Below are 27,144 nucleotides of genomic sequence, written 5' to 3'. Positions count from 1 at the left end.
AGCCTGTTACTCCTCACTTAACAACCTTCAGCTAAAGAAGGAATGAAGTCCAAACCCAGATGCACAGCCTGCTCAGCACTTTACGATCTGACTTCTTAACCTGCCGCTTCAGCCCTCCCTACTCTCTCCCCCAAGGGTTCACGCTTGCCAAAGGTCTTGTGGTTCCAGAGCATGCCCAACTCTCTTGCTTCGGTGACTCTGCACATGCTGTTCCCCTGGCAGAGCTCACTTTTCCCTGGTTTCCTTGCCTGACCCACTCCCTCCCTCTTCAAAGCTCCAGGTAATAAGCATCATTGTTTCGGATTCTCCAGGGTGGGGCTGGGCACCGTTTTTCTGTGCCCTCTTGAAGTCCTCTGCCATGGTCACCTTCCTTAGCATACTTTGTTATTACTTTTTTTTATTTATTCAAGAAAGAGAGTGAGACAGATCAAAACAGAGAGCAGAAGCGGGGGTGGGGGAGTTGGGGAGAGGCGGAGGGACAGAAGGAGAAGCAGACTCCCCACTGAGCAAGGAGCCCAATGCGGGACTCGATCCCAGGACCCTGAGATTAGGACCTGAGCCAAAGTCAGAGGCTTAACCCACTGAGCCACACAGGCGCCCTATCACATTTTATTGTAATTATCTCCTTATCTTTGTGCCTTCTTTCTAGAGTCCCCAAGTGCAGGAGGTACAGTCACAAAGGACAGCCTCAGAGAAGAATCCTGTGCTACCATTTTTGAACTGTGAGATCTTCGAGCAAGTAACTTAAATTCTGTCCGTCTCTTTCCTCATCTGTACCCAGAAGAGCCTCAGACCGCGGAGCCGCGATGAGGATTAAACGTGTCAATGATGTGTCAAGTGCGTGGAAAGCACCAAGTGAGGACGGGCTATCATTCGAATCATTAGTAATCTTTGGGTCTAGTACAATGTCTGGCACTTAAGGGATGCGAATTAAATGAACAATTATTTTATTGGATAAACTATTTTGAAAAAATACCTCTGTAAAAGCGTATATCCCCAAACAAGAGGTTCAGTTGTTAATGCAGGATTTCCTACCTCCATACAGCAAATAAGGAAAATGCCATTTCGAAACTCTGATTTCAAGCCGTCTGAATGCTTATCACAGTCATCCTGACATTAGCTGCACATCCTGGCTCGGCTGTGATTATTTCTAGAGCTTTGTAGAAAAACAGCTTCACCCAGCACTGATCATCTGCTAGGTGGTCTGAGAGCTAGTATGTGGCACCAGTGGCTTGTAGGATTTCATACTTAATGCATTCTGGAAAGGCTGGCAGAATTATCCTCTGGCAGGATTTTTTTCAAGTCCTGTTTCTACAACTAAGCATCCCTAAAAATGTCAAGGCAGGATGGTTTCTAGGAACTTTTTCAAGACCAGTGGGAGAGCATGAAAGCAGTTTTGTCGTCTTTGTTCCTGTCTGTACCTGGAGCATGTGCCCCCCCCCCCCCCGGACCAAGACACACTGGAAATGTGATAGATTAATTACAATAGTTAATTCCTGAAAGAGAAGGCTGACCGGTGGCACAGAACGAAAAGAAGGAAAGGACTGGGAAAATGAGGAAGTGGGGAAGGACGGCCTGACTTCCCAAAGGACGTGTGCCCCGAATTCACGCAGCTCAGGATGGGACCTCCAGGGAAGGCGAGGGGGAGCCCAGGACACCACCACGGTGAATGTCTCTCCCTTCTAGTCCATGCTAATTTCTTTCCCATTGGGCTCTGGCCCTGGAACTCATTAGGTCCCATTTTCCATGAGATCCAGCTTCGGATCTCCAGGGACTCGGGAGCTCAGCGAAGCAGAGGGCCCTCTGGAAGCCACCTATTTCATTCTGTGGCTTCCTGGTGCTGTGATCTCACTCTGGAGATCACATCCCTCTAACCTGGCCTCCCCTTTCTTTCAACTCATCATGACTGAAGGATTAGGGGCCACCGACTTATAACAATAATGAGTCCCCTATTCCGGCCGCTTCTGAAGGAGCTGGATGCCCTTTCTGTGTGTCTTCATTAATTGTGCAGCTCTCCTGTGGGGGGGGGGGGGGCTGTCCAGCTAACAGTGCCTCTCAGTTTAGCAGAATGGGAGCAGGGCTGGACAAAAGGGTAGAGATATCTGCACCAAATGATGGGACGACATATCACCAGTGGGGCTTTGATGAGCCTGTGGGACAAATGAAATTTCATACCATGCAGTGAATAGCCCTGGGGAGCCCTATGGCCAGTAAGAACAATATATGGGGTTTCTAGGAAATGTATTAATAGATACAACTTTTTAAAAGGTATATTTAAATGATGAGAAAGGACAGGAAACATTAGCTGGGATTTGCAGGAAGAATATTTACAGGAAATATTAACTGTGCGTCTTCTCATTGCCTCCACCGTCTTATGTCACTAATTTCTGTTACCTTTTTCCCCCCCAGGAAGATCTCAAATGCTTTCTCTTTAACTGCATATTTTTATTGTTTCTCATTCCAGTACATGCACTGTTCCCAGCTCTCTCAAGATCGATACTGAGCAGGCATCAGAGGGAGTTAGGGGTGTGTCAAGACTAACTCACTAAATCATACACTGATGTTTCTTGCTTTTGTTCTTATCCCTGACCTAAAAGCAAACTATTCAAATTATACAGGCTAATCCTCCCTCAACTAGAGAGAACAGGAATGCGGCTACTAGAGCTGTGTCTGAAATTATTAGTGTTGGAACCGGTCCTTCAAAAAGATTACAGCAGGTGAAAGTCAAATGCCAGTGGCAACTAAGTTTGTCCGGGTTTAGTTTCAGATTGTGTCCTGTCAGGTCCCAGGTCCCACCCTCCCCACCACGCACAGGACAGCGGCACATGTCAGCCGAGAAAGGCCACCCATGGTCAGGGAAACGAAAATCACTCCTCCTGCAGCAAATGTACAATCCCTTGGAAACCACACTCTTCTGAATCTTACAGGGAGACCCTCCCTCCTCTCCACCACGGTTTTGATCACGGGGTCCTCTCACTTTACAGGACGACACTTAGATGGAGTTCAGTGCAGAAAACTTGCCACACCCCTTCCCACACCAAACAGTGTGTAACTTCTCTTTCACGGCTTACAACAGCTCTACAAACTCTGCCTGGGATTTGGAAAGCGCGTTCTACTTAAAGACTTCTTTCAGAGTTGTATTAATTACTCCTCGCAACACCCAGGTGAGAGTGCCAACCTTATTTTTCAATTTTATCAGAAACTGAGGTTCAGAAAGGGCCAAATATACCACCACGTCAAAATATTAAATAATGCCCATCAGGAATTCAATAAATCCAGACCTATTTGGCATCTGATAATAAACTCTTACCCTGTGAGTGGTAAAATTATTTAGAAGAACTTCATAAATGCTTTAAAAATCACAGGATATCGTTTCACAATTATTATGTGAGATAAAGGGAATTCATACATAATGGAAGAAAACAGAATGTGAAGCCTGTTATTTGAACCATGAGAGAACTGCGATAAATTTATCAAGACCAAACAGAACTCAGACAAAGAGAGATAAAATGTTCATGGGAAAAGGACTAAGCAAGGTTCTGGAATACGATGTGTGCAGTGGAAGTAACAACACGGAGCAAGTGACAAATGACACCAGGAGGGACTCAGGCAGCTGAAAACTCAGTGCTCTGCCAGGGTTCTAGGAAGAACAGCGCGTGCCTGGGAGCATGACGGTCATTACTCATGGGACATCGTTAGGAAATGGGAGAGTTCTGAGATTTTGTGACCTAAAACAAACAGAGAGAGAGGTAGAAGGAAAGGAGAAATAATAAAGAGGAAAATGAACAGAACTGATTCAAAAAGAGGTAAAAAAAAAAAAAATGAAGCACAGGAAAAAAGACCTTAAAATTTACAAAGTATTAACCAAAAGCAAGGAGGGGTCGGTTGAGTGACGCTCAGGGAGGAAGCCTGCAGTTGCCACAGGAAACAACGCACGAGGAAGCCAGATGTGAAGTGAGTTAGTGCGTCAGGGCTCATTTCCCGAGGGCTACTCCAAATCCTCTTCCACGTCTGTTTGCAAACCTTGGCTTTTTGAGATGCTCAGAATACACCTGGGCAAGTGTCCAGGAGATTTGAGCCCCGACACCCACGATGGTGGACATTAGACCCCGTCCCCACATATTTCCCTGGAGTAGTGATTAGGACTTCTCATTGCCAGAGTATCAATGACCACAGATGAAATGTTGACTTGACACCAGCCAAGAGAATGAAAATATTCCCAGGGACCTGGCTTTCGGGAACTGGGTCACAAGCATCACCTCAAATGCTAGCTGATTTGAAACAAAAAAACCTCAATCTGGTGGTTAATCTTTAATTCAGAGTGTTTCGAGGTCTAGAGAAGTTTTATAATGAGATTGTTAACAGAGACGAAGATCATAAAAATTCAAAATTTCTAGCAACACTAATGGCTAACTCCTAATTAGTGATTTTTGGCAAATAGCATATTCGTATTCCACAGGGAAATGTTCCTAAAATGGAAGCAGGAGCGTGACACGCATATGTAATTCAATTTAATTTTGTTCCGTAATTTTTTTTTAAGAAGACGTTTACAATTCTTAAAGCCTGTGCCGAGCACACCCTTCAAATTTTAAAATGAAGGAAACAGAGAATTTCACTTGCCTTGCTAAATAAGATGGACACCATGAAGAAATCCAGTAAGAAACTCTCTGAAATCTCTTTGCAGTCAAAATGGAAAAAGATGACCGTGAAGCCCAGGTGAACGAACTGGGGAGCCGGGTTGCAGAAAGACGTCCGCAGCAGCTTCATGCCGGCCACGATAATCAGGAAGACGTCCCAGCTGTCGGAAGGGCGAGAAAGGACACGGTTAAGAACTGCTGCGGACTCTCAGGTGAGTTGCACCAGCTACGGTTTCGTGAGCATTTACTGTGCCAAGCTGCGACTGCCAGGGGGCGCAGGGGAGGGGGCTCTGTCGTCATCCAAACACAGTCTCAGAGTTTGGGTCCCTTGTCTGAGGTCTCATGGGGCCGAGCAAGGATTGAAACTCAGTCCCGGGGGACTCTGGAGCACAGCACGAGGAGCAGCAAATTTCTGCCCCATGATTTTCGCAGTCCCCTGTCCTCCACAAGGGCACGGGGATCCCTTGGATGCCAGCAGAAACAGAGTACGTTGTCCCACCCTAGTGGGACACCCAAGTTACGCTTTTATTTTTTTAAATGTTTAATTAATTTATTTGACAGAAAGAGAGAGAGAGAGATCACAAGTCAGCAGAGAGGCAGGCAGAGAGAGAGAGGAGGAAGCAGGCTCCCCGCTGAGCAGAGAGCCCGATGTGGGACTCGATCCCAGGACCCTGAGATCATGACCTGAGCCAAAGGCAGAGGCTTAACCCACTGAGCCACCCAGGCGCCCATTTTTCATCATATTTATTACCCCCAGTGAACATAAGCTTTCTGGGCTCACTTTTTTTTTTTTTTTCCCTGCTGAAAATGATCTCATCGGCTTTTTTCCCCACATGGCACTGACCTTTTTCGTGCAGGAACTCACCAAAGGAGTCTGGTAAAGAGATACCAGGGCTTTGCTTTGGGGCCTGGACTCCTGGGTGTCCCCGTCGCGGGAGTCCGGTGGGAGTATGCGTTATGCGCACAGCTCGAGTAGGTGCCGAGGTCAACAGTGAACATTCTGCCTACCTTGAGCTTGGAAGGTCAAGAACAGCTCAGAAGGGCCCGACAGACCAACTGTGTCCTTTTAGGCACATTCCTGCCCGCCCCCTTATAAAATCCTACTTGGGAACTCAAAAGACAGTAATGGGAATGTGTTCCGGAGAATGATTGCCCTTAGAAGAGAGAGGTTTTTTTTCTCTGGCTAAATACAGAAACCTGCAGCTATGCCTCCCCTGAGCTGGAAGGATCCTAGCTCTGGACCTTCATGAGCATCATTATCATCCTCTCTTGGGATGAGGGCGTTCAGAAAGTGCATTTAAAGCCTTTGCACCTAACAGGTGTAAAATTGACATTTTTGTTGCCAAAAAGACAACGTTGGCAATTCCACCTGCCTCCATGTGTTATCTCATGTGCCTTCAGAGCCGGGGCTGCAACTGCCTTCACTCTGCTCCGGGACATGCCTGGTGAGGTTTGCTCACGGCTCCTCTGAGAAAAACTAGCCCCTGATTACACACAGATTTGGGCTGAGCGGGAATGTTTTCCTACAACTTTGACATAAAACATTCAGGGTTCCCGCAGCGAGGTTGAACACTGCTCCATAACCTTCTTTTCCGGTGGACAACGAATGCCCCTGGCAAAAATACAATATAAAAATGTGACTTTGGGTCTAGTTGCTTTTCACAACAGCCCAGAGTACAAGAATCCCTGTGGGAGGAGGGCCTGGGTGGCTCAATTGGTGAAGCGTCTGCCTTGGCTCAAGTCATGATCTCAGGGTCCTGAGATCGAGCCTTGTGTCCAGCTCCCTGCTCAGTGGGGAGTCTGCTTCTCCCTCTCTCTCTGCCACTTACCCCTCAGCCTATGCATATTCTCTCTCTCTCTCTCTCTCTCTCTCAGATATATAAAATCTTGGGGGGAAAAAAAAGAATCAGGATGGGATACCAAAGCCCAATGATAAGCCATCTCAAGATAAGGGGTATTTGGTATTTTAGGGAGGAGTGGTGATTTTTCTGGGTTATTTACACCAAATCTAGACTGAGGGTCAACTCTAACTCTCTGTAACCATGGTTCAAATGAAAAACCTTCATTTTATGTTTATGAATGAGGACTGGTTAAGAGTATGGAAGGTCTTAAGGGCTGATGTTTATAGCCTTTGCAACATTGCAACAGTAATGGTTACAGTTAGTCATTCATAGATGATTGTAGGCTCTGCTGAAGGTTTAATAAAGGCTTATGTGGCAACCAGTGAACATGGGCTGGGACAGCTGCAAAGCCCCCATTTGGATCAGGCTGGGAAATATACAGACCTAAAAAGATACCATGACTTACTCAGTGCTCCATCTACCCAGCCTTCTACCACTTACTAGGGAGTTGGTATTAAAAGTTAAATAAGAAACAGCCCAGTTTTTGAAGACACGCTACCTGATTTTCTGGTACAGTGGTTCTCAACGCAGCCAGGGTGGGGGCAAGTTTTCCCTATTGGAAACAGGTTTCTAGATACTGAAAAAAGTGAAACTGACAAAGAAGGTCCCGCTGTCCTGCTTGGGAACAGAGGGTCTAGTGGGGCACTTGAAATTACTAAGTCTTCTGATGGATGCTTCAGGAATACAAAGGAATCATCAGTTTGAGTCTCTAAGGAGAGTAATTCTACTGTTATCATGTGGGATTTCAGAATATTTGGAGGTACATAGCTAAGATGCTACTTTCTGATTTAAGGGACGGGAAAAGATTGCAGGGGATAAAGGGTATTATTACTCGAAACTGGACTCTCCCCAAACTGTTTATTTGACTCTGCCTGATTCCCAACCCTTGCATCTATCCTCTGCCAACAGCCAGAACAGCTGGGTCTCAACTCGCAGGCTTAGCATGGGGTCCCAGTCCTGATGTTGGAAGGCCATGACTTTAAATCCTTCAGCTCATTACCCCGATAGCACTGCTATGTTCTTTGCCATTCTGGTGTTGATCGTGAGCCCTTGTTCTAGAAATTGAGGATTGACTTTGTTTCGGGAGGTCACTGGGGTCAGCCAACATTGCGCATACTGGAGACACCTGTCACTAGGAAAAACAATTGATGGTTCTGGGTGGGGAGACATCTCCTGGATTGGGTTCCATCTACATTGTGCAAGAGGGCTACATTCCTGTCATCTGTGTTATTTATCCAGTGAGACTGATTTTCAGCCCTGGATCTGAAGTCTAGGATTTTAAATACCAAAGGGCATGACTTGCCCTGGTCTAATGGCCACAGGTCTGAACTGCAAGGAAGGCAAAGTCTGATAAAGACAAAGTCATATGATCATTTCATTTAGTGTCTTCTCTGTGTGACTATGAATCTACTCGAAGTCCAACAGAGTATTCAAATGCCTTGCTCAATCTTTGGCAAATATTAATTAATTTGTCCTCATCACATTCTGAAAGGAGGAGGGGCTCTGAATTAACATGCTTGAGATTAGGCGTGAGAGCTGATTTGGGCACATAATGTTTAAGTAACGTGACTTAATAAGCAAATCCAAGAAAGAACCTCTTCTGCATTCTCCTACTCGAACTTATTTGACCAGAAACTTCAACCTTTTGTCGGAACAACAAACCCACCATTACTGAGTAGGATTTCCATTTGCAAATTCAAAGTTAATTTTAATATATGAAAGATAACTCAACTGAGAACCATTAATGCTTCGCAAAACATGGGGGCATCTTGACGGCATGGTGCCTCCGAGCTCCTTTTTTTTTTTTTAATTGGGAGGCCTCTGATAAATGCAGAGAGAGCAATGACAGTGATTAATCCCCCCCTCCCTCAAGCCCAAAATGATAGAGTATTTGCTAAATGAAATGACACGGGGCTGCTCATAAAAGCTCTGGGCATGACGGGAGAACTCCAGGAGCCTCCGGAATCACACTGTGCTCCGTCATCTTATTAAAGCTCCCTGACTAAGCTTTTGCAGGAGGATTTTCAGACTGACTGTCATTTACTCACAATATCACTTCAAGCAGATCTACCTTCTTTTTCAACCCGGTCCCTCTACAGTAACCATCAAGCTCTAGCAAGCTTGAGTAAAACACCACCGTGGCTTCCTTGCATGTGGCCAGTGAATGAGTCGATGTACATTGGCTTCTGCTGCAGCCTGTTCAGGGAAAATTCACTGGATTTGGAAATCATTATGATCGAAAGCATGATGAGAATAAACCATTATCCACTTACTGGGTACCGAGTCTCCGGTAATTGCTGATTGAAAATGCATCAATAGTGAGGGCATTCAAAATTATTGCTGGGTACAAGATATATTTTTCAAAACATTGTAGCCAAACATAGAGTCTTTCAAACCACATTAAATGGGCGACATCTGAAAGAAACACAAAAACCACTTAGAGCAGCCACTGATCAAGTTATTTTTAAGTGCATGTAATAAGAATATCCCCCCCTTTAATTCAAAAGCTGCTGATTCGGACTCCAGATACTAGACATGCTCTACCAATTTTCTTTCCAGGCAGCAACTCTTAGCTTTGTTTCTACATAGATCGTAAATAATAATAAACAGCAATACAGGCCAGTATCCCCATTTTTCAGGTCAAGTGATTTTTCCATATATAATTATTCCTGGGACCAATGGAAAACGTTGTCATCTCAGAGGAAGTGAATTGAACTGAAAAACAATCCAGGGGCCCATCTCGTCTTAAGCCGGGAATACTTCCAAGACTGGGCTTTCTTCTACCTCTTTGTAGTCTTTAAATCTACAGTCAGATTCCTGAGCAACACATAAAAAGAAGAGAAAGCTGATCCCCAGGCCCGCTCATGATGAATGTGCGACGTTCTCGTGGACCCTGGCGACAAAGGGAGCACCGTGGGGAATGAAGTGTATTCCCACGAGGGCTAAGGTTTTGGGTCAGACCAGCTGGGTTTGCACAGATTCTACCCACCACCACGGTGGTGAACGGCTCCTCCCGAGCCAGTTTTGGGGCCCTGCCCACCTTCGGAGTCTGCTACTGGGGAAGTGGCCGCCCCTCTTTCCGACCTTGCATGGCAGGGGAGAGATCTGCTCTCCCCCAGGACAGGGTCATCTGGAAGGCATACTTGTAATGCCGTTGCCCGTCTCTGACTACTTTTCTCTGTGAGGAGGGGGAGAGGCTGGTCCAGGTGGTCAGAGCACCAGCTGCCTCAGGCCACAGCCTCGCGGGGAGAGGAAATCATTTCAACCCTGTGGCAGATGGAGCTCTCCTCTGCTTCTGGCTTCTGTGAGGACAGCTAGTCTGGTTCGGCCCAGGGCGGAGGGTGGCCTAGCTCATTCCCCACTGAGTCTCCCTGCTGGTCATCGTGAGGCTGACGTGGACCCCAATCCACCAGCCGGTAGCCAGGAAAGTGAACCGGATACGCGGGGACTCCGTTCCCTCCACAGCAGGTCTCAGAGACCAGACCTCCAAAGGGCAAATCCGACTTTCCTGAGCTTCTGGACTCACACTCCTCCGCCATTTATAATACAAAATTTACACCCTCAATAATCTAGAGTAAAAAACAAGAAAGCCATGTAGTTTTTACGTTATTTGAATTGCACAAGAATCAACTCATGAATGACAAACAGGTCACACTCACCGTGTAGGGTGACACAGCAGTGATATGCGCTGTCTCCCTCCAAGTGCCTTCCCCAGTTTTAGGAGACAAATAACCTGCTTCCCACATTTGTCACTGGGACTTTATGTAAAGGGTCTCAGGAAGCAACACAAATACACATGTACCATCCACACAGAATCAGAAACTGGCTTATACGGCTTACATATCTATGCAAGAAGGTGTTACCAAAACACCAAAGCTATCTCCATTTGATTAAAACTATGAGGAGAGGTCGGGGCATTCAGAAATCTTACTCGAAAGAAATCAATTTGAATGAGATAGGAATGGGGGAAGATGGATCGAGTGGGAATACTTCATGACAAGGGAAATAATATGAACAAACATCCCAATGATTAATTTAGTAAGTAGAAGAGAGGTGCAATGAGAAATTATCAAGATAAAATTTTAAAAAATTTAGCAGTAAATATAACAGGGAGGATGACTGGGTATTTACCCAAAGAAAATGAAAACATTATTTGAAAATATACATGCACCCCTGTGTTTACTGCGGCATTATTTACAATAGCCAAGATATGGAAGCCACCCAAAGGTCCATCAACGGATGAATGCATAAAGAGGAGGTGGTGTGTAGGGGTGTGTGCGTGTGTTATTAGAATATTACTCGGCCATAAAAGAATGAAATCTTGCCATCTGCAACAACATGGATTGATCTAGAGGCTGTAATGCTAAGTGGAATAAATCAGAGAAATACAAATATCATATGATTTCACTCATATGTGGAGTTTAAGAAACAAAATAAACAGATAAAAAAAGAGACTGAAAAAAAAAAAAAGATTCTTAAATACAGAGAACTGATGGTCACCCGAGGGGAAGGGGGTGGAGGATGGGCAAAACAGGTGAAGGGGATGAAGAATACAGTTATCTTGATGCGCACTGAGTAATGTATGCAATTGTTGCATCATGGCATTGTACACCTGCGACCACGACAGCACTGCACGGTAATTATAGCTCAACTAAAAAAGTATATATACACAGTGGGATATTACTTGCTCATAAAAAAAGAATGACTTTTCTATTTGTGACAACATGGATGGAGCTTGAGGGCATGATGCTAAGTGAAATAAGTCAGAGAAAGACAAACACCATATGGTTTCACTGGTATGTGAAATACCAAAACAAATGAAAAAACGAAAAACCAGAAATAGACTCTTACATACAGGGGAAAACTGGTGGTTGCCAGAGGGGAGTGGCAGAGGGGCCGGACGAAGTAGGGGAGGAGGATGAGGAGGTACAAACTTCCAGCTGTGAAATAGGGAAGTTATGGAGATGAGAAGTACGCTACAGGAACACGGTCTGTTCCACCGTCCCAACTTGGTATGGTGACAGGCAGTGACTGTAGTGAACACTGCGTAATATATAGCATTGTCTACGTTACACACCCGAGACTATACAACAGTCTGTCGACTATACTTTCGTAATTGAAAAACAGCAAGGATGTCGGGTAGGGTTTTAAATTGGGGTATTCTTAATAGCCAATGGGTAGTGTTTTCTGGTGAAATTTGGAAATGGGTTATTTCATAAGGAATCACTTTTTTTACTTATAATTGATGAAATCTAGGTATATCTTTTACAGATAGATAAAAGGGTTTTCATCTTCTGTGAAAGCATATGAAAATTTAGAGACAAAATCTTTACTATCCGTCCCCCATTTCCTTTAGGCAAATGATGTCAACCCCTACTTCCTAGAGAAAACTGGGGCTATTAGGCAAGAATTGCCTAGTGCTCCCAACCTTCAACTACCGATTTATTTACATTCACCTCTGCCTTCTCTGTCCTCCTGAAGCTGAGCCCCGTGCATGCTCTGGTCTCACTCCTCCTGACATGTGCTTCAGGAGTCACACTCCCCAGAGGAGCTCTTTCCTACTGGTGAGTGGCAAGATTCCCATCTTTGCCAAACTGAAAACTTGCTCTCTGCTCCTCACCTCCTTCTGCTCACTCTGCCCTTTTGTGCGCAGCTTCTTGAAAAGGCTGTGAGTGTCTGACAACCGCAGGCCCTTGACTCCTATTTGCTGGGACTTGACTCCTACTCCCTGGGTATTTGCAGCGACACCTGCCAAGAACAGTGCAGGACGCAGGACACAGCCACCTGCGACTTCCTAAATAACAGACAACTGATCCTTCTCGGCCTATCTTACTGGACATGTCTAGGCGTAAAACATCACTGTCCTTCCTTCTTTGTAAAACTCTCCGTCCGGAGGGGAACACTGGGGTGACTCCATTGCTTAAGTGTCGATTCTTGGTTTCAGCTCAGGCCAGGATCTCAAGGTTGTGAAATCAAGCCCCACGGTCACACTTCAGTTCAGGCACTGAGCGTGGAGCCTGATTAAGATTCTCCAGGGCGCCTGGGTGGTTCAGTTGGTTGGGCCTCTGCCTTAGGTTCAGGTCGTAATCTGTAGATCCTGGGATCTAGCCCTGTGTTGGGCTTCCTGCTCAGTGGGAAGTCTGCTTCTTTCTCTCCCTCCCTCTGCCCCTCCCCAGCCTGAGTTCTCTCGCTCTTTCAAATAAATAAATTCTAAAAAATTCTGTCTCCTTATATCCCCCATTCACTCACATTCGCTCTAAAAATAAAATAAAATAAAATAACATAACATAACTCTCGGGGCACCTGGGTGGCTCAGTGGGTTAAGCCTCTGCCTTTGGTTCAGGTCATGATCTCAGCGTCCTGGGATCGAGTCCCGCATTGGGCTCTCTGCTCAGCAGGGAGCTTGCTTCCCACTCTTTCTTTCTCTGCCTGCCTCTCTGCCTACTTGTGATCTCTGTCTGTCAAATAGATAAATAAAATTTTAACATAAAATAACTCTCTGCCCTTGGCTTCCCCAGGCACCCCACTCCTGCTCGCACTTAAACTTCTCTGCAAGCTCCTCTTCCCTTGGTTGGTCATTTGCTCTCCTTGGACTTCTCTATTATTTTTCTCTCTTTGTGAAGCTGATGCCTTCCACACCCTTGAGGTTCCTGATTACTCCCAGGTTAAAGACACTCATCTGTCACTCAGCCTCCCGTCTCCAGGCCTCCAGGTCTTCATACCCAGCAGAACAGCTTCACCTGACGTCCTGAGGGAATCTTCAGATACCTGTCAAAGACGGGACTTGCCACCCCCCACACCTGCTCCTCTGGATGCACACTTTACCGTATTTAATGACACTTGCATCCACATTAGTCATGCAGGCAATAGGCCTTGGAGTCACCCTAAGTCAGTTCTTCTCGATCATAGCTGCACGTTGGAATCACCCGGCGACAGAACTGAAAGACAGTGTCCCAGATCAGCAATGCTCCAACTTCGAAACGTAAAAAATTCACTTGCTAAAACATGGGATCTGATCCCAAGGGGTCTGGAGCGGAGCCACGCCTTCTACGGTGGCCACTTTGTCCCTCTCTGGAGTTATGATCACCAGTTTCGCACTTACATTATATATTCTTAACTCGCTACCTGAACGAGCCGCACTGGATTTTTGAAAACCTTCGCTCTCATCTTGGAAGCCTGCACAAACCATACGTGTTAGAGCTGGAGAGGAAATGCTCTTGAAGCCCCCCCCCCCACCCCCAATGGCTTACAGTCACGGCTACACAAGGTACCCACTACCCCAATCCCAACACCACTGTTTGGTTGGCCTCCTATTCTCCTGTGTCTCCTGCTCAACAATTTTCTTGCGACTCAGCCACCTTCGGGGGTGTCCTCATCGTCCTCTCGTGCCCAGCGCTGTGTGATAATCTGGGTGAGGATGCAAAGGTCATGTTTCCAGGCTTCTGGTGGCGGGCACTCATTTTGTGAATGAGCTATAGAAAGCTGCCCCCAGCGTCCTGCTACGTGTCTTCTGAGAAGCTCGCGTGTGCTTCCGCAGGGCTCAGATCCAGGTCGAGACCTGCCAGGTGATTAAGTGTGTGCAGAGGAAGCTCTTGGAGATTTTCCAAAGTTGCAGAGCCAGTTTGTACTCCCACAAACAGCACAGAGAGTTCCTTCTGTTTGCTCACATCCTTGCCAAAACATTTTCTCTCTCCTTCACTCTAACCACACTGTGGGTGTAGAGTGGTATCATGTTGGGGCTCTGTTGCATTTCCCTGATGACTCATGTGGGTAAGTACCTTTTCATATGTTTACTGGCCATTTGGATCCCACGTTTGTGAAGTGGCTCTTCACGTGTATCGCCTGGTTCTCTTTCCCCTCGGATAGATTTTTTCCTTTGCTCGTCTTTAGGAAATACAGAGGGACATTGCAGGAAGGCAATTAATCACTTAATAGTCACCCAGATTATCACACAGCAGTGGGCACGAGAGGACGACGAGGACACCCCCGAAGAAGGCTGAGTCGCAAGAAAATAGTTGAGCAGGAGACGCAAGAGAATAGGAGGCCAACCAAACAAGGTGTTGGGATTGGGGCAGTGGGTACCTCGTGCAGCCGTGACTGTAAGCAGGTGGCGGGTGGGGTGGTGTGCTTCAAGAGCATTTCATCTCCAGCTCTAACACGTATGGTTTGTGCAGGTTTCAAAGCTGTGTGCAAAGGTTTAAAAAAAAAAACAAAAAAAAAACCTTCTTTACTGATTTGTAGGGTTTCTTTGTACATCTCGAGTATGAGTCTTTAGTGAGCATCTGCATCAGAAAGCTCGTCTCCCATTTTACGGGTTACCACCCTCTCAGTAGTACCTTTTGTAGGAAAGAAATGCTTTACTTGAATATGTTCCAACTTTTCATTTTGCTTTTCCTTTTGAAGACTTTTGTGTTCTGTTTAAAAGACAGAGATCAGGACCATACTCTCCTATGTTTTCCTCTCAGACTTTGTTGCTTTACCTTTTGCATTTAGATCGGAAAGCTCTCTAGAATTGATTATTGCGTATAATGTAAGATAGGGATTGAGACTGATTTTTTTCCCATGTGGATACCTAAGTGACCACCGCTATTTATTGGAAATAATTTCTATTTCCTCCTGCATAGTAGGGAACTACACGTTGTGCGTGCCTCTCCATGTCCTGCGTGCCTTCCTGCAATGTCCTTCTGTATTTCCTACTTGAGACACTCCTGGTCTTTTGCAGAATCTGGCATCTGGTCATCAGGAACTTTCTGAGCCCCCTCCTCACCCCTTTTGCCATTATTCCCAGGGCAGTCGCTACCATCGTTTGACAAGGCAGCACACCCCACGTAAGTTTCCGTCCCAGTAGAAGGATTTAATCACGGACAGTGTTTAGAATTGTCAGTACGTGGGGAGAGTAGAAAGGAGGCCAAATTTCAACTGGCTTTATCACTGTTTTCAAATTCTTAATAAACAATGCACCGCCCCCTTTCTGCCTGCTGCTGGGCAGACCCTGCATTTTCCCCACCGTCGGGGGCCCCTCTGCCTGCCACGTTGCGAGTACCTGCGAGGAACCTGCCAGATGCGGAGCCTGGCAGACCATATAGATTACCTTTAGTTTTCAGGCTAAATACATTCCTTCTTTGCGCCATCACTATGCACTGTGAATTCTATAATTACAGTACCCGTCACACTGTATTCATTTAAATATTTATCTCCCCGGTGGACTGTGGATTTGTCAGGAGTAGATCTTGTCTTCAAACCAAACCATGCCTTCATCAGTTGTGTATTCCAAGTCCCTATGGGATGCCTGGCCTAGAATCGGGGTTCAGTAAATGTTCACTTACTAGCGTATACTTTTTGTGTCCAGAGGAACTCGGAATAGTTAAATCGAACAGAGAGAGGCTTAAGAAAGCAGCACCCCACCCTGAATGACTTTTTGAATACAAAATAAAAATCTTTCAAACTATAGCATATTAAGTAATCTTTCCTATTTTAGTCTCTCATAAAGTACAATCAGTTCCATTTAGGTTTCCTTCCAAACAGATTATTTTTTCTCATTTCTCAATTTATATTGAGAAAATGTATGTCAGGTTGAAGCCGTCATATCAAATGCAACTGTCTGCTTATAAAAATACATTTACAGAGTTCTATCAACATTTGTCACCAGTTCGGAGAAACATGACACCCATAGCTAGATTCCTGCAAAAATATGTAAATTAAGGAAATACAAGCCAACCTCATGCTGCGGGGCTGTTAGAAAAACATGTGAATTAAAAGGAACATTTGAGTAGCTTATCACCGAAGAATGCCCAGTGCCGTCTGGACAAGGGAGTGTGATCGGGCTTTTAAACGCTCATCACATTTCTTTTAGATGATATTTTCCAGTGAGTAGGGATAAGGCTGAGTTGAGGGCGGGGACACCATCCCATGGCAGTCTTCCTAAGGATTTACTGTAGATAATGATAACCAATATGGGTTTTCCGTAAGAATTTTAGTTGCTTCATCCCAGAGACACAGCAAGCAATCAATTCCAAAAAAAATACAGGAATCACTAATAAGCTCTGAATTCACCCTCCATGGCTTTCCAAATATTTGAAAGCAAAAGTACTTATTCAGTGAGACTTAACCCTCTGTGGTACCTGGACAGGGGGGTAGAGGGGACATACAGGTGAGACTATAGCACAGACACGCTCTGAGCCAGACAGCTAAGATATTCAAGCTCTAGAAATCTTAGATTGTAAGCATCATTCTGCTGTCTGACTTGCAAGAACAAGGTCATAAGAAGCCCATTCAATATGGACACCATAACATACGTGCCCAGCTAAGACCTCGGATCTTTTAAAGGTGATCATTGGTTCTCTAGTAAGAAGCCAATAGATGATAACGACAAAGGAGTTCTACGAAGGATACAAAGAAATTTCCAAAAAGCCAGAAGCCAATTCATTCCGAAGCCACAAAAACTTCTACTACTTTTTTAATAGCACCGTGACTCAGAGCTGGAAGGTAGGTCATTCAGCCATCTCTAGTTTACTACCTGAGGTGCTGCCAGGGAAAGCAGGTGACAAGAGAATGTGATACGGACACTCCCACACACAGCCCCCTGGTGCATTCTGAATGTCTAGATGAGAGGACAGAGTGTTTCACCCTGTCTGCATACACCAGCAAGCTCAGGGCCACATACTGCGTGTTAAGGGAAACTCATTCTAGGTAAAGGAGCATCCCAAGGCACAGGCTTCTAGCCAAAACAGGGGTGGAGAAGGATGTGGGAAGCAGGGGTAAAATCAATACACAGGAACGACAGAGTAGAGAGCAAATCCCTGAGGTCACTACCTCCAAACTTTTGACTTCGGATTCTGCTAATCTTTTACAGTGAAAGAAAATTAATTTCCCATTAAATTTTACTTACCTCCAGACTCCTTCTAGCAAGTTCAGTAATTCATTCCAATGAAGTGTTACAAGCTCTAGGGCATCTGGTGGCTCCGTTGGTTAAGAGTCTGCCTTTGGCTCAGGTCATGGTGCTGGGGTCCTGGCGTCAGGCTCCCTGCTGAGGCAGGCTGGGCGGGGGGGCCTGCTTCTCCCTCTGCGCCTCCCCTCCCACCACTCGTGCTCTCTCTCACATTCGCTGTTTCTCAAATAAATGGATAAATAAATCTTTAAAAAAAGAAATGTTACAATCTCTAGATTGTTTTCGTATTGAATGTTTATGTTTGGGAGCAGAGGGGAAGCAAAGAGAAGGATGAATAATAAGCAGGAGGAAAGTAAAACCATAGTATAATTCCAGAATTCCGAGTTCTCAAAGACCAAATTCAATCCCTTCTTATGGGGTGGCCACGGAAAGCTACTAAAAAGGACGCTCATAGATGCAGTAGCATGGTTAACACGTTTCTTAGGGCCCCAAACTGTTCCAGTATTCACACAAAGTCAAGCTAGAAAGAAAATGTTAGCAATGGTATTTTATAACTGTCTTTGTGTAAGGCCCTGAGTACGCACAAAGGCCATAAAAAGACCTTACTTGAGCATCAGCATTTTTCTTTTCCCTGGAATATTAGGCCCGTGAGGAAAAGAATGCAAACTAATGATGCCATTTATAAGTTCTATACGACTTATTACAAGCACGCACTCCAAATTTTCTCAAAGGCTTTTCAGGTTGTGTTTTATTTAGATGCTTATGTTACTAAAATAAGTTCTTCCTGATAATTAAAAGTGAATCAGAAATCTTCAGGATGCTTTTATCTTTAGGAAGATAATTTTCTGATTTAAATCTTGAATTGCGATTTAAGCTGCCAGGGTATGTGGCCTCTTGCTTTACGGGAACCAGGAGGGTTCCTAAGCATTTCCAGACGTGCACAGCTAGGTTCAAATGGCCCTGTCACCCTGAAGTATCGAAGGCAGAGATACCCCGCAAAATGGAATTATCACATCCAGGCCGGTGGCACCCCCTGATTACAGGCACTCGTTTTTCCCCATGAATGCTTCTCCCTCCTATCTTTCTCTCTGGGCCAAATCTCAGATCGTAAAGTTCTTAGGGATATCATGTATACATGTCATGGTGCATTCCCCAGAAACAGGCTTCACTTCCAAAACCAGTAGCATAAAGAGGGTAAGTAATCATTCTTACATGTGGAGCAAATCACATTATGCTGCTGCTCAAAGCCCTTTTATTCTGCCTAGGATAAACCCAAGGTCGTCATGACCTTTCTGTTCCCATTAGCTGACACAGGGCGTGCCCGCGGCTTCCTCTCCTGCCTGGGATCCTGGAGTCCTCCTCCTCCGCTTAGGGCTAACCCCCTCTTTCTCCTTCAAGCATCCCATTAAATATCACTTCCCCAAAGCGGCATTTCTCTAACTCCCAGATCTCAACCGGGATCCTTTTATACTCCTTCCCCTCATTGTCCTTTAAACCCTGTACATGTGTGTCTGTACCCTGTACTCGGTGGGGTCGATGTCCAGCTCTCTCCCGGGGGCCAGGCCTGTCCGTCACCTTCGTCCATAGGAGCCGCTCAGTAGATTTAGGCAACATCATTAATTAATAACTCAATGAACTAAAGCAGACACCCCGCAGGACAGAGCATGAGAAGCTGGGGCTCCCGTGGGGGGTGCGCCATCTGCCTTGCAAGGCTTCAAGGTTTGCTCCTGGTCACGGCGCACTTCCCTCCTCAGAAGGTTCAACTCAGGGTGGGGGGGGATGGCCACGCTCTCCCGCATATTCCTGGCACGCGACGGGTCCCACCAGTATTTGTGAATGAAGCAATACCTGTTCCCAGGTTAGGTAAACCTCTCCGAGAAAGGCAAGGTGGGGAAGAGCCAGACATCAGGATATTAAAATTTCGTTTTTCAAGGAATACAATGTTTAGCTGTTTCTTTAATGTTTTTTGACTTTGGGTCATGCTAAGAAAATTAGTTTTCTCTTCCTACCCAAGATTATGTAACATGACCTATATTTTCTTGCAGCTGCTATTCTGGTTCTTTCTTTCTTCTTATCCTTAAAAAAAAAAAAAAAAGTTTTAAACCTTTAATCCATCTGGAATTTCATCTGATACGAAGTCTAACTCAATTTTTGAAAAATGTTTAGCTCATTTTCCCTAAACTTCCCACTGATTTTTTTTTTTTCATTAATTCGGGAGGAATAAAAATGCATCCTTCGCCTCTCCTCAAAGGGATAGAGAAGCTCTCGGGAGAATCAAGGCAATCATGTGCTTTCTCCTCTTGATAGAAAGGTCCTCTGCTAATATGGAACCATCCAATTTAAACCTAAAAACACTATTGAAATCTTTTACGACTTTTTTGCATGAATAAGTTTAAGTCAAAAACTTTCATGTGAAAAGCATTCAGAGCAACTTTCAGACGTTCTCCCTACGAGTGCGGGAAGGAAGCTACTTCTTGTTAAAACAACCATCTCACCAAGAGCAAGGACTGTGCGCTTACTGATTTCTGCATTCTCAACATGGAGCATAGCACCTAGTACACAGCCGGTAATCCATGAATGTCTAATTTACAAAATCCGGCTTTCACCCCCAAGTGAAGTGTGATTTGTCTGTTACTTAAATTACGAGATCTCTCTAAAACACTGCTTGCGTTTCTCCACCGCCATCTCCGTGTCTGAGGCTTTGGCTGCGTCCGACAAGACCCCAGAGGATGTAGCTCAGGGAGACTAAGTCGGCCGCTCATCACAGGGCCTCATCCACTGCAGCTGAGCGCTAACGTCATTCCTCCGGACGGCCTGCTTTGGCCCTTCCGTGCACCCGCCAATGGTGCCTCAAGAAGTCCACATTCCATTCTGCGTGAATCACATGAATATTTAGATCAGTGTTAGTTTTTCTACACTTCTCCAGTTTCTGGCCATTTATTTGACTTGCACGTTGTTTGAAATGTATTGGTGGCCTGGAAGAATCCCACTGGGTCCTCTGGTAAACCCCCCGTGGATTGCTGGAGAGTGAACCTGGCAGCTGATCCCTGAGCTCTGTCCCCAGACCCTCTCCTGCCTGATGTCAGCCGGCACTGGCCTGTGCTGAGTGTCTGGGCCTCCTTCAGCCTCGATCCCCTTTGAGCAGAGGAACTTGGGTTTGTTGCTGCAGGTGTGAGCAAGGTTCCATGGCCCGCCCCCTGCGGCCACCCCCAGCCTTGTGAGACTGACACAGAGAGCTGAGTACCCCAGCTGATCAGGAGGCCAGTCAGAGAGGGAAAGTGCAGAGGAGCAGTGCCTGCCAGGGAGGGAAAGAAGAGGAGAGAGAGAGAGAGAGCTTATGTGAAAGGAATAACAACGGAAGGAATAATTAATCCGGCAGGCTTCCACCCAATGGGCTGTATTGACACATCAGCCCTCAGCCACTCTTTTGGCACCTGTAATGCCCTGGAATGTGCCTTCCCACGGAAGCATCATAGCGCAGAAGACTGTTGTGCAGCTAACACTCGTTCAGTTCACGCTTCAAGCCATTTTAGTTGCTTTGAATTAAAGAGACTTCGCAGGGTGTTCCAGGTCTGTAACTACCACCTGATGTTAGCGTTGTTTTATGTGGGGAAGAAAAGGGAGGGGTGAGGAATATATTCTCCTTCCCAGAACTATGGCTTCTCCACGTCACTATCCAGAGAGGAAATCTTCCCAAAGACGCCAGCACAGACTTTATGTTTTAAAATCAAGCAATGCCTGTCAAGCCACAAAGGATTTTTACATAGATTTTTGGGTTTGATTTAATCACCACAGAATTTCTGCGAATGAGGTCCTTCAAGTGGTACTATCACCTGTTGACAAAATGTCAAAGCCACAGACCATAAATATCCAGATTATAAAGGGCCACCGACCACCTAGTGCAATGGATGAAATGAGACACAAAGCAAGGTGCCAAATGAGTGAATTTCAGAACTCTGGGGAAGAGGAGAAGTAGGCACTTACTGAATACATTCTGCCTGCCAACAGTGATGCCCATCCTCTGCACTTTTTACCTTAATTTCATCCCCCATCAAAACTTTCTTGTAGGAACCCCCAAATATAAATACAAACCTCAATCATGAGGGTTAAGCATAATTATTATACGACATAGGCAAAATTTGAGCCCATTCTCTGGGCCATGGCACTTTAATTCCCTCCTTAGGGGAGAATCTGGTCACATACAAAGGACGGGGGTCGGAAAGGCATCAGACTTCTCAGTGGCAGCAGTGGACCTTTACCTTGGAATTCTTACGGAAGTGTTTACATCCTCCGGTGCTACACAATACATTTGCATTAAATGCAAAGTAGAATGGAAATACTTTGAGATACACAAAGTCTAAGAAAGTTTCCTTCCTGTGCATCCTTTGCCTGGAGTGACCAGAGGAGGTGCTAAAGTCACAGATAGGGAGTTAAGGACAGAACAAATGGAGACGTTCCAGGAGGGAGCCTGGGGAGAATAGAACTAACAGAGGATTGGACAGGTTTGCTTGTATGGAAAACTGAGAGATACGTCCCATGGCTCAGGGAAAGGCTAGCAAATCAAAGAGGGAAATCTAAACAAGAAAGGAAAGGCAATCATGGTATACCATTGGACTAGAAGTCAGCAAAAATCAGACTTAACAGAAAAAAAAAGTCTTGGGTATTTGTTCAAAAAATATATTAAAACTACATTGTGAGGAAGGAGAAAGGGAAAATGTTAATGTACGAGGGAAGGAAAGAGAGGAGTCCTTCTCATTCATAACAGGAAGTCAATAGACAGGCAAATCTGAAATATCAAGAAACAGCAGAACAACAAGCAGATCATGTAGAAGAATGATGGTAAATATTGGAAGAACTATTTAATGAGCGGAAAGTAATTTTTCATGGACAGGGAGAATCAGACGTGGGGAAAAGTGAACAAGAATTCTGCTGCTTGTCATTACCAACTTGTTCTATTTGATTTTTAACCGATGTATCACTTTGATGTAAATGAAAAATACATTAGAAAAAGCAACATCTCTCAGAACCACGTCTTTGACATATAGAAACCAGTCTATCGGGAAATCAACAGGCAGACTTGCCAACAAGCAAAGGAAATCGCATGTAAGAGTGACAAAATCAGGACTCATTTGTGACTTACTTTCGTGACAGTGATTTTTTTAAGTTAAAATTTCGATGAGATTCTCAACTGGTATTTTTATAATTTCTATAATCTTTTATCCGGCTATTGTAGTACATCCAAAAATTGTAGTTTAAGCTTTTTCAGCAACCATTTATTTATTTGTTTGTTTATTTATTTACAGAGGAATGAGCCCATTTGTATATATTTTACTTACACACATATACCCTTGGGTCCTTCAAACCAGCCTTTACCTTACAAGACTATTTCTGCCCACGTAATCCTGTAGAAAAGTCTTGTCTTGGGGAATTTACAAAGCACTGATTATTCACCTGTTCATTCAACCAATATCATTGAAAACCAGACACAATTTAACATTTAGTCCTAAAATTCATACATTTCCCATTTTATATGCATATCCAACCAGTTAGGACAACTTAACCACTGAACATAAAATTAATTATAACCTTTTCATTTAGGGTCTGGGCATTCTACTTCTTTGTATTTCCTGCAAGGCTGGCCGTGCATCGGTGTGTGTGTAGCAATCACAGCCAGAGGTTTAGTAGGTCAGAAACTCATTGAAAACAGAAACCGTATCTTAGTCAACTTAGTTATCTCAGTTATCGTAGTTAGTAACCACTTAGTTATCTCAGTGGTTCACAGGCTTCATATTATGTAGGAACCCAGTAATTATTTTTTTAATGAATAGGAAATTCATAAGCGTTTTCTGAATGAATAAATAACAAGTGAGGGTCACTAATGGAATTATTCTTGGGCGCCTGGATTGCTCAGTCGTCAAGCGTCTGCCTTCAGCTCAGGTCAGGATCCCCGAGTCCTGGGATTGAGCCCCCATCAGGCTCTGTGCTCATTGGAAAGCCTGCTTCTCCCTCTCCCACTCCCCTTCCCTGTGTTTCCTCTCTTGCTCTGTCTCTGTCATATAAATAAATAAAATCTTTTTTTAAAAAGTGGAATTATTCTTTGTCTCAATCTCTTTTAACCCCATTACAAGCCACTTTCATGGTTAAGAGCAAGGTCATCAAATCAGAGCACTTCAAGATTTCTTAAACTCTTAAGAGCCAAGAATAATAATATTGTGGAAATTTCTTCTCAGAGGACCATGTGAAAATATGTTCCAACTCCATTAGTCCTTTTCAAAATGACATCATTCCTTTTGAAAATTCTTAGATAAAATAAATTTTCCTTTTTTGGGGGGGGTAGTTTTTATTTTAATTCCAGTTAACACACAGTGTTGTATTAGTTTCAGGTGTATAATATGGTAATGCCCACCTTTCCTGTGGTAACCATCAGTTTGTTCTCTATAGTTAAGAGTCTATTTCTTGATTTGTCTCTCTTTTTCCCCTTTGTTCATTTGTTTTGTTTCCTAAATTCCACATATGAGTGAAATCATGGTATTTGTCTTTCCATGACTTATTTCACATAGCATTATACTTGCCATTTCCAATGAAATGGATTCATTCTTTTTTATGGCTGAATAATATTCCAATATATGTGTGTACCACATCTTCTTGACCCATTCATCAGTCAACAGACACAAAGGCTGCTTCCATATCTTGGCTAGTGTAAATAGTGCTGCTATAAACATAGAGGCATGTGTATCCCTTTGAATTAGTGTTTCTGTGTTCTCTGGGTAAATCCCCAGTGGTGAGATTGCTGGATTGTAGGGTAGCTCTATTTTTTACTTTTTGTGGAATCTCCATACTGCTTTCCATGGTGGCTGCACTGGTTTGCCTTCCCACCAACAGTGCAAGAAGGTTCCTTTTTCTCCACATCCTCGCCAACACCTGTTTCTTGTGTTGTTGATTTTAGCCATTCTGACCAGTGTCAGGTGATATCTCATCGTAGTTTTGATTTGCATTTCCCTGATGACGAGTGATGTTGAGCCTCTCTTCAGGTGTCCATTGGCAATTTGGATGTCTTCTCTGGAGAAATGTTTGTTCATGTTTTCTGCCTTTTTTTTTTATTGTACTATTCATTTTTGGGGTGTTGAGTTTTCTAAGTTCTTTATATATTTTGGATACTAACCCTTTATCAAATATGTCATTTGAAGATATCTTTTCCCATTCCTAAGATTGCCTTTGAGTTTTGTTGTTTCCTTCACTGTGCAGAAACTTTTCGTTTTACTGTAGTCCTAATTATTTATTTTTGCTTTTGCTTCTCTTACATAGGGAACCTACCTATCTAGAAAAAGGTTGCTATGGCAGATGTCAAAGAGATTATTGCCTGTGTTCTCTTCTAGCATTTTTATGATTTGAGGTCTCATATATAAGTCTTCAATCTATTTTGAATTTACTTTTGTGAATCGTGTACAAAAGTGGTCCAGTTTCTCTTGCATGTTGCTGCCTCGTTTTCCCAACACCATTTGCTGAAGAGGTAGTCTTTTATCCCATTGGACAGTTTTGCTGAAGATTAATTGACCATGATTGCGGATTTATTTCTGGGTTTTCTATTCTCTTCTATTGATCTATGTGTCTGGTTTTGTGCCAGTACTATTCACGTTTGCTCACTACTGCTTTGAATAGAACTTGAAGTCCAGAATCGTGATGCCTCCAGCTTTGGTGTTCTTTTTCAAGGTTCTTTTGGCTATTCAAAGTCTTTGGTGGTTCCATACACATTTTAGGATGGGAGACACCTAGGTGGCTAAGTCGGTTAAAAATCCAGCTCTTGGTTTCAGCTCAGGTCATGGTCTTTTGGTTCTGGGATGGATTCCCTCATCTGGCTCTGTACTCAGCACAGAGTGTGTTTCAGATTCTCTCTCCCTCTCCCTTCCCCTCCCCCTCAGCCCCTATCCCAGTTTGCTCATGCTCTCTTTCTCTCTCAATTAAATAAAATATTTTTAAAAATTTTAGGATTGTTTATTACAGTTCTTGAAAAATGCTGGTGCTATTTTAATAGGGGTTACATTAAATGTGTAGACTGCTTTGGGTAGTATAGACATTTTAACAATATTTGTTCTTCCAATCCATAAGCATGGAAGGTCTTTCCATTTCTTTCTGTCCTCCTGAATTTCTTTCATCAGTGTTTTATTGTTTTCAGAATATAGGTCTTTCGCGTGTTTGATTAAGTTTATTTCTAGGTATCCTTTTATTTTTGGTACAATTGTAAATGGAATTTTTTAAAAGTTTCTCTTTCTGCTGCTTCATTAGTAGTGTATAGAGATCCAACAAACTTCTGTTCACTGATTGTATAATTGCAATTTTACTGAATTAGTTTACCAGATCCAGCACTTTTTTAGTGGCGTCTTTCCAGGTTTAGGTATACAGTATCATGTCATCTGCAAATCATGAAAGTTACACTTCTTTACCAATTTAGAGGCTTTTTAAAATTTTCTATCAATTGCTGTGGCTAGGACTTCCAGTACTATGTGGAATCAAAGTGGTGAGGGTAAGTGTCCCTGTCTTGTTCCTGACCTTGGGGGGAAAACTGTCAGTTCCATCCATTAAGGACAATATTAGGTGTGGATTTTTCATAGATGGCCATTATTAATTTGAGCTATGATCCTTACTTCATTGAGGAATTTTGTGATGGATTGATGTACTTTGTCAAATTACTTTTTCTGCATCTGTTGAAATGATCATATGGTTCTTCTCCTTTCTCTTACTAAGGTATCACATTGATTGATTAGTGAATAATGAACCATCCTGGAATAAAATCCCACTTAACCATGGTGAATGATTTTTTTTTACTGTTTTGTTGAATTTGGTTAGCTAGTATTTTGTTGAGGATTTCTGCATCTATGTTCATCAGGGATATTGGCCTGTAGTTCTCTTTTTTAGTGGTGTCTTTGTCTGCTTTGGTATCAGGGTGGTGCTGACCTCACAGAATAAATCTGGACGTTTTCGTTTCTTTCCTATTTTTAGGAATAGTTTAAGAAGAATGGTTATTAATTTTTGTAATTAAATTTATTTATTTACAGCATAACAGTATTATTTTTTCACCACACCCAGTGATCCATGCAATCCATGCCCTCTATAATACCCACCACCTGATACCCCAACCTCCCACCCCCCCACCACTTCAAAACCTTCAGATTGTTTTTCAGAGTCCATAGTCTCTCATGATTCACCTCCCCTTCCAAACTCCCCCAACTCCCTCTCCTCTCTAACTCCCCATGTCCTCCATGCTATTTGTTATGCTCCACAAATAAGTGAAACCATATGATAATTGACTCTCTCTGCTTGACTTATTTCACTCAGCATAAACTCTTCCAGTCCCATCCATGTTGCTACAAAAGTTGGGTATTCGTCCTTTCTGATGGAGGCATAATACTCCATAGTGTATATGGACCACATCTTCCTTATCCATTCGTCCGTTGAAGGGCATCTTGGTTCTTTCCATAGTTTGGTGACTGTGGCCATTGCTGCTATAAACATTGGGGTACAGATGGCCCTTCTTTTCACAACATCTGTATCTTTGGGGTAAATACCCAGGAGTGCAATTGCAGGGTCATAGGGAAGTTCTATTTTTAATTTCTTGAGGAATCTCCACACTGTTCTCCAAAGAGGCTGTACCAACTTGCATTCCCACCAACAGTGTAAGAGGGTTCCCCTTTCTCCACATCCTCTCCAACACATGTTGTTT

The 27,144-nt window shown here is 43.9% G+C and overlaps 1 protein-coding gene across 2 annotated transcripts in view; it reads right to left on the bottom strand.

Annotated features, from left to right (window-relative positions):
* Window positions 1-27,144, bottom strand: part of PCNX2 (pecanex 2) — a 289,378-nt gene that overhangs the window by 112,826 nt on the left and 149,408 nt on the right. For both annotated transcript variants that reach the window (XM_059170439.1, XM_059170438.1), the window contains exons 20-21: window positions 8,812-8,953; window positions 4,621-4,798 (exon numbers count right to left, since the gene is read on the bottom strand). In XM_059170439.1, the coding sequence (XP_059026422.1) occupies window positions 4,621-4,798; window positions 8,812-8,953 (320 nt within the window). The remainder of the gene's footprint in view (window positions 1-4,620; window positions 4,799-8,811; window positions 8,954-27,144) is intronic.

The sequence above is a fragment of the Mustela lutreola genome, chromosome 4 (assembly GCF_030435805.1).
Source record: "Mustela lutreola isolate mMusLut2 chromosome 4, mMusLut2.pri, whole genome shotgun sequence".
Taxonomy (NCBI): domain Eukaryota; kingdom Metazoa; phylum Chordata; class Mammalia; order Carnivora; family Mustelidae; genus Mustela; species Mustela lutreola.
This window is presented reverse-complemented; position numbering and strand designations above follow the sequence as displayed.